This window comes from Arachis ipaensis, chromosome B01, assembly GCF_000816755.2.
Source record: "Arachis ipaensis cultivar K30076 chromosome B01, Araip1.1, whole genome shotgun sequence".
NCBI classification, from domain to species: domain Eukaryota; kingdom Viridiplantae; phylum Streptophyta; class Magnoliopsida; order Fabales; family Fabaceae; genus Arachis; species Arachis ipaensis.
In genome coordinates this window covers 101,310,973-101,324,733 of record NC_029785.2, presented here as the reverse complement: position 1 = coordinate 101,324,733, position 13,761 = coordinate 101,310,973, and the positions used below count along the sequence as shown (strand labels likewise).

General features: G+C 38.7%; 1 protein-coding gene across 1 annotated transcript; it reads left to right on the top strand.

Moving 5' to 3' along the window:
* On the top strand, window positions 12,471-13,202 carry LOC107609798. Its single transcript, XM_016311831.1, has one exon. The coding sequence runs from the start codon at window positions 12,471-12,473 to the stop codon at window positions 13,200-13,202; it is 732 nt and encodes a 243-aa protein (XP_016167317.1).

The window sequence follows — 13,761 nt, the reverse complement described above, 5'->3', positions numbered from 1 at the left end:
TTAGAAGCTTTTCTCACGCCGTCCTCTAAGAAGTGTATGGGAAACAAAATTACTATATAATTATTGCAAAAAAGGAAAATAGAAGTAAAGGACTTTAAAGATAACTGTTTACGAAAATAGGAGGAAAAAAAAGTTTACCGATAACAGTAACATCCCAGAAATCTGTATCTTTGCGTTTCCCGTTGTTGTGCTGACCTTTGACTTCTTGGGCAGCAAACAAGTCATCGATGTAGTCATCAAACGACGACACTTTATTCACCTCTGAGTCGTAATCCTCATCCTCTAATTCATGACCAGCTACTTACGCGCGATGCCTAATCTCTATGTATTCTGTGGGAGTTTGAGGATCATCAACACTGCTTGATTGCGCAAGCCTATGATCGTTGCGCAGTGCACGAAATGGTTGATTGATACGGGATGCCGGAGCTCTACTAGTTGAGGACGAAATTGGAGGAGCTCTATCACGTGGTTGCTCACGTGATGTCTGAGCTCCTCTAGTCATGGACCCAACCTTAAGGCAATATGAAAGCATTTAGAATTGTATTTTACAGAAAGAAGCTAAATTTCAGACTTAATTTAATTCATAAACTAGTAATTTTGCGACAAAAATTTTACAACATGGCTTAATGATACAATTGAAGGATATCTAATTTTCACATAAGGTTACGTCAAGAAATGTTAAACACAAACACTTACCGTAGTCTCTTTAGTTTCGGCATTAGTTCCGACATCTTTCGGGGTTTTCCTATATTGTTGTACTGTGATTTCCTAGGCATCCTTACAAACCTTGACAGAAAATAATATTGGTGAAGAAATGACAAGCACAACTTAAAAATACCCTTAGAGCAAATAGAGAATACAAACTATACAGCAATATTAGGGATAACCATTTGAATCCGCCTGACTGAGATTTACAAGGTGACCATAGCTTGCTTCAAGCCGACAATCTCTGTGGGATCGACCCTTACTCACGTAAGGTTTATTACTTGGACGACCCAGTGCACTTGCTGGTTAGTTGTGCGAAGTTGTGAAAAAGAACTAAGATTATGAACGTGTGTATTAAGTTTTTGACGCAATTACCAAGGAAGGAGCAATCACGATTTCGTGCACCAGTTATTCTAGCCATAAACCCTATGCAGCTTGCTGAGCTTCAGAATCATGTTGTGCAAACCCTGTGTCAGATGGAAAGGATTTTTCCTCTATCCTTCTTCACCGTTATGGTTCACCTTACGGTGCATCTCGTTGATGAGTTTACTCTTGGTGGACCAGTACATTATAGGTTGATGTATCCAATAGAAAGGTTAGCTTGCTGATAAACTTCTTTAGTACACTCAGTTGAATTAATTGTGTATATACTGAGCGTTTTATTGTATTTATATAAAAGGTATTTAAGACGTCTGAAGCAATATGTTCGTAATAGGGCACAACCAGAAGGCTCAATTGCAGAAGGCTATTTATCTGAAGAAATCCTGACTTTCTGTTCTAGATATTTGGATAATATTGAGACTAAAATCAACCGACCAGGGCGAGTTGATGATGAGCCCGTTGATGTTCTTCATAATTCAGGGAAAAGTTAAAGGCATTAGGGGCTGTTTTGCATTTCGAACTCACTCTAATGGAAAAACATCAAGCTCATCGTCATGTGTTAGTCAACTACGATGTCGTGGTTTCGCTCGTTGAGTAAGTATACACATGTATTCCTAAAACACCAATATAACTCTTTTCTCATAGTGACTAGTTGGACTAATTTTCTTTTCTCCCATAAAGTACATTTAGGGAAAAGACAAAGTGAAGCTTGCGTCATCAGACAAGGTCGCAAGCTAAGATAGATAGTGTCGTCCATGCAGAATTTCCTTGGTGGTTCAAGCATGAGGTTGACAGAATACTAACCTGACCAATGTGTTTTTAGCCTGGAATTAGTACTATATGAAAACCGATTTTAATATAAAGCATGAATGTTATGTGGTTCCAGGTTCCTATGGAAAGTATGCTTCATTCGAAAGACTTGAAGTTGCTTGCATGCGGTCCCATGTTTCAGGCAAGACATTTTAGGGCGTACAATGTTAACGGGTACAAGTTTAGAACTATCACAAAGGAAAAGGGTATGAAAACACAAAATAATGGAGTATATGTATCATATAATACAAGAAGTTATGCAAGCATGCGTGATAATAGAGTAGCTGTTGGTGGTGTTCCGTATTACGGAAAAATTGTAGACATAATTGAATTGAATTATAGCTGTTCCTTCATAGTGGTATTGTTCAAATGTGTTTAGGCTGATACCACTACCAGTAGAGGCATCAAACAAGACTATTTGGGGCTTACCAGCGTTAATTTCTCTCGTCCGATACACACTGGTAATCGAGAAGAAGATGAACCGTATATATTAGCATCGGAAGGTCAGCTTGTATACTATGTGGATGATGAAGTAGCTAAGGAATGGAGTGTTGTAGTTAATGTGAAACCAAGGGATTTGTATGACATGGGAGAAGTGAATGAAGAAGTTGAAGTTGGTTTTTCTCCACAGCCAGGGTTGAACATGTCAGCGGAAGGTGACATTGGAGATTTACTGTTGACAAGGGAGGAAGACCTCATAGAAAATGCTTCAGAGAATTTCGATGATGTCGCGTAATGCTTATATGACGCCTTTTAATGTAATTTAAAAATGATCTTTCTGTCATAAACTAAGTTAAATAAACTTAACGTTGTACGTTGTTTTCTTTGGTTACTTTATACTTGTGTAGTTTTTATTTGCAGTTAAATATTTATGTTATTGTGAATTTTCATGAGTAAAAGTAGATTTTTCATTTCTTTCAACGATTTTAATACGGAAAAGTTAGTTTACGTTAAATCTTTATTCCTTCTACAGTTGTTTTTCTTAGGGTTGCATTTTTTTTATAATCTTTCTATCTATTACGTAATATAATTTCACTAGTGTTTCGTTTTGAAAACAATAGTGAACATAACATGACAGTGGAACAGGATCAATGAAAACTGAGGACTTTTCGTCCTTCTCTGCAACACAACAATTGCTACAAAGCTTCTGTTTAAGAAATTTGCCCAAACTACTAACAAGAGTGATGGTAATTGTCGAAAATTTGCGTTTAGTTTTAAAATTATCTTAGCATCTTGTAGTTTGGTTTTTTTCTAAGTCAGTATTTAATGACTCCGGAGTTCTCATAAATTTCTTCTATGTATACTCATTCTGTTATGTGCATGTTGATATTTTCAGTCTTACCTGAATATTCCGGAGAAATAGTTCTTGACAATCTAGATGGAGAAGAGTCTGATTCAAAAGATAATTTAGATGATATCTCCTCTGTCATAGTTGACAGATCCATGCAGTTTGATCTGAATAAGGTTTTGGAAGAAGACAACGAAACTTTAGAAGATCAACAAGATAAACAAGATGATATACATGTTAAGAAAAGGTGTTTTGATCTTAATAAAATGCCATGGTATGGAGATGAAATATCAGATCCTCTAAAACGTGAAGCCCATAGATTCATAACAGAGTATTTTTCGCCAGGTCAATACGATGTTAAAGAGAAATTTTGATCTTTTATTATAACAGTTACGCTGATTCCCTTAGTTTAATGATTTGGGTCGTAGTTGTACATGTTTATCTACTTTTAGAGTTTCTTGATTTAGGTTTAGTAAGGCATAACTTTAAAGAGGAGTTATTTTGATTTATGCTCTCTAGAACTTTATTTTAACTTTATAAATTCTGAGTATGATTTGATTTTCTTCTTTTACATCCATGTTTGAAAGCAAATTTAAATGCCAATAACGTAATCAAGAAAATCTTATTGATAAATTCGTTCACATGAGTTAACATATATAGCTTATTTAACTTGTGAATTTTTTTTACGTAATACGAATGTAGAAAAAGTGTTACGAGTTTAAGTAACAATGATTTAAATATATGTAGCTTAAGATAGTAGTCTTTACTTAACTAAATTATACCCAGATGATTTATTACTAAAGAAAACATTGCAATATGCGGTAATACGCATTTTGCAGCGGTTTAAATGAAACCACCGCAAAATGTAAAACAATAACTCACCTGGCGGTATATATACCGGCGGTTTTCGAAAATACGCCGCTAAATGCATACCTGATTGAAATACAGCGGCGGTTCGAGGAAAACCGCCGCTAAATGTTGGCCTGATTGCAGCCCCAACCCCTAACCACTGCTATATGCGCTGCATGTTGTCTTTTTGCGGCGGTTTTGGCAAAATTTTTGCCGTTATCTGCCGAAATTGTTGTAGTGAGATGTAGGATGTGAGGCACCTCGCTGAGCGTGTTGGAGACTTCTGAAAGTGAGGAACTACTTTTGGGCATATTTATGTTTTGCACTTAGCTCATATATTTATAAATACTCTCCACTGATGTATAAAACTTGTATTATCCCTCTTAGAGGTTGGTTTTGGAGAAACAGGCTTGATGAGCGGATATTTTATACGCTTTTTGACATCATTTTCATAGAGTTTTTAGTAATTTTTATTTAGTTTTTATTAAGTTTTTATAGGTTTTAGTGTTAAATTCAGAATTTGGATTCTACTATAAGTTTTTGTGTCTTTAGGCAATTTCAGGTATTTTCTGGCTGAAATTGAGGAGCTGGAGCTGAAGTCTGATTCAGAGATAGATCAAGCACTGCAGATGCTGTCCAGATTTGACTTGCCTTCATTCGGAAGTGCTTTTCTGGAGCTACAGAAGTCTAAATGGAGCACTCTCAATGGCTATGGAAAGCTGACTTCCAGAGCTTTCCAGAAATATATAATAGTCCATACTTTGCTTCGGATTAGAAGGCCCAAAACTGGCGTCCGACGCCAGCTTTCTGCCCCCTTTGAAGCGTCCAACGCCCAAAGAGCAGAGCCCAACGTCCAAAAGCCCAGAGAGGACCCCCTAGCTGGTGTTCCACGCCCAAGGAGTCTCATAGCACGTGGATCTAATCAAATCTCAGCCCAAACACTCACCAAGTGGGCCCCAGAAGTGGATTTTAGTACCAAATAGACTGTTTTACCCTCACTAGTCATCTGTTTAGTATTTAAAGTGTATTTTAAATGATTTTCAGAGATCATACACCATACACATTTTTACCGTTGTTTTCACATCAGTATGAGTTTCTAAACCTCCTAGGTTGAGGGGAGGAGCCTGATAAACCACTATTTTATGATATATTTTGGACTGAATTGAGTGGGTTTTTTCAACTATTCTCACACTTATTCATGTAAATTGTATGTTTTTCATCTCCTTCCAAATTTTGTGCTATGATTGAAAACATGCTTCCTAAGCTTTAAAATTGTTAATTTTTAATTCTTCTTTAGAGGTAATGACCAAATTAGTACCTGAAAGATTCAAACGCTGACATTTTGGTACCTCACTATTGTTATTGACAAAATGGTCCTTAAAAGATTTTAAAATTTGACAAGCGTATCCACGAGTTCGCCGGAGCACATCTCCGACAAGCACAGTGCTGACATGGCCCCTACGTTTTAATGACATGGCAAAAACCCTCCCCCACCCTAATTCTTCCTTTCTTCCTTTCCAACACACTTCTCCATCTCCTTCCCCCTCCCCAACGCTCCTTTTCCTTCCCCCTCCCCTTCCTGAATGCACTCTCCCCCCTCCCCAACCCTAATCCTTCCCTCCCCCTCCCTAACCCCTAATCCCCATCCCCAACGCACTTCCCCCCTCCTCAATCCAAAATCCCCCTTTCTGAACCCTAATCCCCTTCCCTTACCCCCTTTGAATTCTAATCCCCTTCCCAACACAGTGTCTCATACTTTCAACTCACTCTCCCCCAATATAGCAGTGGAGCTCAACCTTCTCAATCTTACAGAGCCAGTGTCATCGACACCGTGCTGTCGCCATCTTACGTCGGGTCTTCTGCGTCCGCCAGCAGTGTCGTCTGTATCCTTCGTGGCATTACGTTATCTGTGCGCCTTCACCGCTGTCGCCTTCACCGATTGTATCTGCTTACTGCTAGCCCCCAGTCGCTGCCATTCCTCCTCTGTTTGGATTCCATCTTGGTTCCATCGTGTCGTGCCCCTTTGGTGTTCTTCTTCTATTCTTGCTTTCGTGGTGTCTGTATTAAGTTTTATTTTATTTTGATTATTGTATATGAATTTGTTTGTTTTTTCTGAGTTTTATTGTGATTAATCTTTTTGAATGATAATTTAACCTAAAAATTTGGGACAATTCATGATTTGGGGCAACTCTATTGATGTTGAGGTTGTTATTGCTGTGAATGGTGGTGTTGAGGGAGGGAGAAGGGAGTGTGCGTTGGAGAAGGGGGAGTGGTGGAGATTATTGTTGCTGTTGATATTAAGGCTATTGTTACTGCGAGTGGTGGAGTTGAGGGAAGGAGAGGTAGTGTGCGTTAGAGAGGGAGAGTGATGGAGGTTGTTGTTGCTGTTGATGGTAAAGTTGTTGTTGTTGTGAATGATAGTATTGAAGGAGGAAGGGGAAGTGTACGTTGGGGAGGGAGTTGTGATGCGGCGGGAACTGCGATAGGGGAGAAGTGTGTGTTGGGGATGGGGGCTGCGACCGGGAGGGAGAGGGAAAGGGAGGGAGTGTGCGTTGGGAGGGAACTTTAGGGGTAGTTTGCCAAGTCACCAAAACACGGTAGCCACATCAGCATTATGCTTGTCGGAAATTTGCTTCGGCGAGCTTAGGGGCACGCTTGTCAAATTTTAAAATCTTTTAAGGACCATTTTGTCAATAACAATAGTAAGGTACCAAAATGTCAGCGTTTGAATCTTTTGGGTACTGATTTGGTCATTACCTCTTCTTCTTTATTACCATTCGATGCCGTGATGTATTTGTGAAGTGTTCTCAGGTTTACAGGGCATGAATGGCTTAAAGGATGAAGATGAGGCATGTTAAAGTGGAAGGAACACAAGAAACTAAAGAGCTAAGAAGCGAGGAGCAACGCGCACGCATGGCTAATGCGTGCGCGTGATTTGGAGCGTCTTACAGTGACGCATATGCGTGACTAACGCGTACGCGTGACCAGCGCAGAAGTTCATTGACGCGTACGCGTGGCCGACGCGTACGCGTGACAGAGCGTCACGTGCTGCACTTAACAGAACTCGCTGGGGGCGATTTCTGAGCTGATTTGGACCCAGTTTCAAGCTCGAAAACACAGACTAGAGCCAGTGGTGGAGCTGAAATTGACTACACTTCATTTTTCACTTTAGTTTTAGTTTTGAATTCTAGAGAGAGAAACACCTATTTTTCTCTAGGGTTTGGAAGTTCTTAGTTTTGATTTTGAATTGGATTTAGAGAGAGCTGCTACTACCTTCAATTGAAGTCATCATCCTTATAGTTTGCTTCTCCATCACTTGTACTTCTTTTGTTTTTCCATTTAGTTACTTTGAATTCATGTTTGGATTTTGTTATTTTCGAATTTATTAATGCAATGAATTATTTTTATATTTAATTCTAGTACGTGTTTGATTTTGGTTAATCATTGTTCGTGCAAATTTTGATTTAATTAAATTTTCAGAATTACCAAGTCTTTTATTTATTCTTATTATATTTTTTTAAAAATGGCATTCATGTTAATGACTTAAAGCTCTCAACTTGGCTTAGGGGTTGATTAATTGGGATCCTTTGAGTTGTGAAGCTCAAGTATCAATCTTAATTGGACATTGCTAGCTAGCTCACTTCTCACCAACTCTAGTCCTTCCCTATGAAGTCACTAGGACTTGTGAGCTAGAGCTAGTGAAGCCACTTGACTTTCCCTCAGTTATTAGAGGATAAATAAGTGGGAGCAATGAACCTTTATGATTATACTTGGGAAAGGCAACAAGGATAGAATCCCCAATTATCTCCCCTAACCAAGGCCTTTTAATTCAAATACATGACATCTCTTGTTAATTTCTCATTGTGTAATTTCTAGTTATTTATTTATCCATTCTCAACCTCAAAAATATCCAGAAAAATCCTGATCAATAATTTGCATCATTGTGTCAACTCTTTGGGAAACGACCCAAGATTCTACTCCCAGTTATTTATTTTTAATTGTGACATAATTTAAATTGATAGTGGGAAAAACGTCGGTTAAGACTGTACTTGCAACACTACTTTTATCAGAATTTCTTAATCGGCATTTTTCCACCCATCAATTTTTGGCGCCGTTGCCGGGGAGTTGCATATGTGTGCTAAATTATTGGTTGGTGTAAATATTTTTATATTTACATAATTGCATTTTTTTATTTTTCTTAGTGTGTTTTTCATTTATTAGTAGTAATTATTATTTATTTTTCTTAGTATATTTTATTACCATGAGCTCTATGTTTCTTGCATTGAATGACGCGTTCATTACCGGATCTGAGCCTAGCCGCATTCGATCCTGAGATTGAAAAGACAATTTCACGTATTAGGCGAGCTTGGTGTCGGTTAGCCTCCGAGGGTGGTGAAGGGGTTTCGCCCAATTCACCAGTCTTATCCGAGGTTGAGTCTGAAGCGTCATTTGGGGAAGAAACTAGTTCCTTTCTGATGACAAGTCATCTTATGCTAGTTTCACAAGTATTTTTTATTTGTTTCATTAGGTTTTATGCACTTTCTTGTACAATAAGTAAGTGGTTGGAGTGGAATTTCATGATTATTGTGATTCAATTAAACATCATTTATTTTATACAAAACCATGAGATTTATGCAAGAATTAAGTGATTATTATGAATGATGCAAATTCTCATGATTTTGGTGAGACTTTAATTGCTTGTTTGGTTGATTTTAGCTGAGAAAATGAAGAAATGGAGAAGCAATGAAGAATAACGTAGCATTCAAACAAAGAACGCCACGCTCAATAAGCAACGTGCACGCGCAGGGGATGCTTACGCGTCAGGGGCACTCTGCTAAGACCCACGCGTACGCGTGCATGACGCGTACGCGTGGAAGTGTTTGGCGCTCGTTTCCAAAGAGAGCGCTACGTTCAGCAAGCCAAAGTTTTCGGGCAAGATTTAAAGTTGGAGGCAAAATTCTGGAATTGATGCGCACGCGTCGATGGAGCACCTGGGACAAAGCACGCTCATGTGTGGCTGGCGCTGAAGCATGGAATTGGTATTTGCCAGCCACGCGCATGCGTGGAGGATGCACACGCATGGGTAGCGCTCACTAAGCCAACGTAGCGCTCACTAAGTTAACGCTATCAACGACGCATACGCGTGAAAGGGGTGTGCGAGCATGTTTGGAGCTGAAGACTGATAGTGACGTGCACGCGTACATGACTACATGAGGCACACGCGTCGATGAGCAAAATGCGAAAAAGGACGTGCACGCGTTAGAGACGCACACGCGTGGACGAATGAACGCTGTAGTCACTTAGAGAATGCAACGTTCCACTGGGAGCTGCAACAAATGGCCATTCTGATCCACTTCATATATGGCCAAAAAAAGCCCACTTCAAGTACTGGATGCCACAATTGGAAAGTGTATAAATAGATAGGAATTTGATTTCATTTAGCAGCTCTCTTTTAGTTTTCAATTTAGAATTTTAGAATTTGGGGAATAGTAGATCAGATCTGAATTTTTCCTTTCTGTTTTTGTTTTCTCTCTTCTGCAATCTTTTTATTTTCTGTCTTGGATCTGAGAACTTGGATTGGAAAATTCTTCTGAATTCCTTCAATTTGAAGTTATCTTTTACTTTTCCTTTTTGTATTTTGAAGAATTGGAGATCTGATCTTAGTTTCCCTTCCACTTTTATTTCATTTGCAATTTTCTGTTTTCTGTTTTGTTAAGAGAGCTACTGAGATATAAATTTTCTTTCTGTTTTTGTTATTCTTTTGCAATTGTCAATTTCTTTTTCAGATTTTAGAATTAATCTAAGCTTTCATTCTGCTTTGACTCTTCTGTTTCCATTTCTGTTTCGGTACTAAAGTCCTAACTGATCTATTTTATGAATTTCTTCATCTGAGCATTCTATAGTTTACTGCAATTTATTTTTTCCAGTTCTATTTTGATTCCCAACACCCAAATCCCTTTACTATTCATGCAATTTAAGTTTTCCAGCAATTTAGATTCAGCAATTTACATTACTTGCACTTTAAATTTCAATTATTTACTTTTCTTGCAATTTAAGTTTCAGCTCTTTTAATTTCTTACACTTTAAGTTTCTGCAAATTTACCTCTTCTGCACTTTAAGATCCTGCAAATTTTCATTCTGCACTTTAGTTTACTTGCAATCTAGTTCTTGTAAATTGAATTTCACCAAAATTATCAAATATTCGCTTAACTAAATTCATCACCACACTAAATTTGCTCAATCCATCAATCCCTGTGGGATCGACCTCACTCTTGTGAGTTACTACTACTTGATGCGACCCGGTACACTTGCCGGTGAGTTTGTGTGGAATCAATTTTCCCTCATCAAGTTTTTGGCGCCGTTGCCGGGGATTGATTTAGATTGACAATGATCAAGTAGGTGATAATTTAGATTAAGCACTTTTTCTTTGTTTTTGTTAAGCATTTTAACTATTTGAGATTTTGTTTCAACTAACCTTAACCACACTCTAGCAGTAGAGTACTTTGTTTTTGTTTCTATTTTTGTTTGTGTTGTATGCCAGGAGGAAGAAGAGGTGCATCCACCTCTTTTGATTCTGAACCAGAGAGAACACTTTTAAGAAGAAGAAGAGAGGCAAGAGGAAAAGAAGTTGTAAGAGAAGAAGAATCAGAAGAAGAGGATCAAGAGATGGAGGGTAACATCCCAAATCCACCTGAGGATGTGGCTAACAACAATGGCCAGCCTCAGAGAAGAGTTTTAGCCTCTTACACTATCCCCAACCCAAGGAATTGTGGGAGAAGCATCCTAACCCCCAATGTCCATGCTAATAACTTCAAACTCAAGCCTCAATTGATTACCTTGGTTTAGAACAATTGTCAATATGGAGGAAGTGCTGCTGAAGATCCAAACCAACACCTCTCTGTGTTTTTGAGAATTTGTGACACTGTCAAAACCAATGGAGTCCACCCTGACATCTACAAACTCTTGTTATTCTCATTTTTACTGAGAGACAAAGCCTCACATTGGTTAGAAACCTTCCCTAAAGAAAGCATCACCAATTGGGATGATTTGGTTAGCAAATTTCTAGCCAAATTCTATCCACCCCAGAGAGTCATTAAGCTAAAAACTGATGTGAAAACCTTTAGGCAGTTAGAAAGGAGAATCATTGTATGAAGCATGGGAGAGGTATAAAGCTTTGATCAGAAGGTGTCCAGAAGGAATGTTCTGTGAATGGGTGGAGTTGCAAAATTTCTATGAAGGCTTGTCATTACCTTCAAGGAAAGCTTTGGATTATTCTTCAGGAGGATCCTTGCAAATGATGAAAACTGCTCAAGAGGCACATGATCTTATAGACATGGTGGCTAACAATGAGTATTTCTACTCTTCTGAAAGGCAAAAAGCTCCAAAGAAAGGTGTATTTGAGCTTGAAGGAGTTGATACAATATTAGCTCAGAACAAACTCATGCACCAGCAGATTCAACAGCAAATTAAAATGATGACAAAGAGGATGGATGGATTACAATTTGCAGCAGTGAGTACAACTAACCAACCACTAGTGGTGTGGGGACAGCAGGAGGAAAACTATGAAGAACAGCAGCCTGAACAAGTGCAGTACATGCACAATCAAGGTCTTAGACCAAATGATTTCCATGGAGACACTTAGAACTCATCTTGGAGAAACCACCCCAATCTGAAATGGGAAGAGAACCAGAACCAGCAACCTTGGCAAAGAAACTCTAACCAAAATAACTTTCGCAACACAAACCACCAAAACCATCAAAACACTAACCAAAATCCATACAGAAAACCACAAAACAATCAACCACAACCCAACTTCTATCCACCCAATAACCCATCAACTAACCAAAATAATTTTCATTCACCATCTACATCCCACACTCAACCACAACAGCCCCAAGAATCCCAAAGAATCTCCAACTTGGAGACGATGATGGAGAAAATGATCAAGCATCAAGAATTGGCCAATAAGAACCATGAAGCTTCATTAAGGAATTTGGAAAGACAAATTGGACAATTGTCCAAGAAAACAGTAGCCGAAAGACCAACCAATGCTCTGCCAAGTGACACTGTTCCCAACCCCAAGGAGGAATGTAAAGAAATTCAACTTAGGAGTGGAAAGACATTGGAGAATAACAAAGAAGCTAACAAGAAGCCAACAAATGATGATAATGCTAACAACAAAGAAGAAGTGACAATCAAAGAGAAGGACCAGGAAGAGCTCAGAAAGAAGGATGAAGAGTCTCAAGCTTCAAAGAAGGGAAAACAAATCATGATAGAGTCTCCACAAGAACAAAGGAAGGAAGTTAAACACTACATCCCTCCTTTACCATACCCTCAGAGACTGCAAAGAGAGCTCAAGGATCAACAGTTTCCTAAATTTCTGGAAGTTTTTATGAAGCTGTAAATTAATATCCCTCTTGCTGAAGCATTGGAGCAGATGCCTCTATATGCTAAATTCCTCAAGGAGCTCATCAACATAAAAAGAAGTTGGAATGAGAAGGAAATAGTGATCTTAACACAAGAGTGCAGTGCAGTGATTCAAAAAGGCCTCCCACCAAAACTCAAAGACCCTGGGAGCTTCTTTTTGCCTAGCACCATTGGCAATATAATCATTGATAAGGCATTGTGTGATCTAGGATCAAGCATCAATCTGATGCCCTTATCCATGATGAGAAAACTGTCCATAGAAGAAGTGAAACATGTGAGGATGACCTTACAACTTGCTGACAGATTAATGGTAATCCCTAATGGAGTGGTTGAGAACCTTTTGGTCAAGATGAATAAGTTCATATTTCCAGCAGAATTTATGATCTTAGATCTAGATGAAGAGGAAGGTGATTCCATCATATTGGAAAGACCTTTCCTGGCCACAGCAAGAGCCATCATCGATGTGGAAAAGGGAGAAATGACTATGAGAGCACATGATGAGAAGATCACTCTAAATGTCTTTAAGGAAATCCAGCACACTGCTGAAGAGAAAAGCTGCATGAGAGTTGAAAAAGAATACTTGCATTGGAAGGAAAAACCCAAAGAGGCACTCATCATCTCACCTTTGAAGCAAAAGACAAATAGTGGAGAAGAACAAAAGGGGGATGAAGATGTAAAGACTGAGAAGAGAAGGCAGGAAGAGATTGAGAAGTTGATCACTAAAAAAAGGACCCTGATATAAAGCCTGCTGTCAAGACAAAAGGGCCACCAAAGAAAGGAAAGAAGAGCAAGAAAAAGGGTCCAAGAGGATGGAGAAACAAAAGAATACCAACTGAGGAATTCTCAGAAGGAGACAAAGTGAAACTGATCTACCAACAGTTGGAGACAGGCCCACAAACTGATGATTATTACACTGTCAATAAGATACTCTCGCTGGAGCATATAGAGATTGTTCATCAAATCACAGGAAGAAGGCTCACAGTGAGAAGGGACAAGCTGAGGCACCACAGTCATCATCCACCCTAACGAGGAACCAATGTCAAGCTAGTGACAATAAAAGAGCGCTCCATGGGAGGCAGCCCATGATTTAATATTCTTGCTTTTGTTTTAATTTCAATAATTAATGGTCTATCTTGCATAAATTTGAACTCTCATGGGTGAATCTGATAACTGCATGAATTGTTTTTGAAGCATATGTCTAACTCCTAAGTTTGGTGTGCCTAAAGGCACTCTAAAATGGATTTTAAAGCATGCTGATCATATAACCATTTTAGAATATATACTCATTTATTCTATTGAAG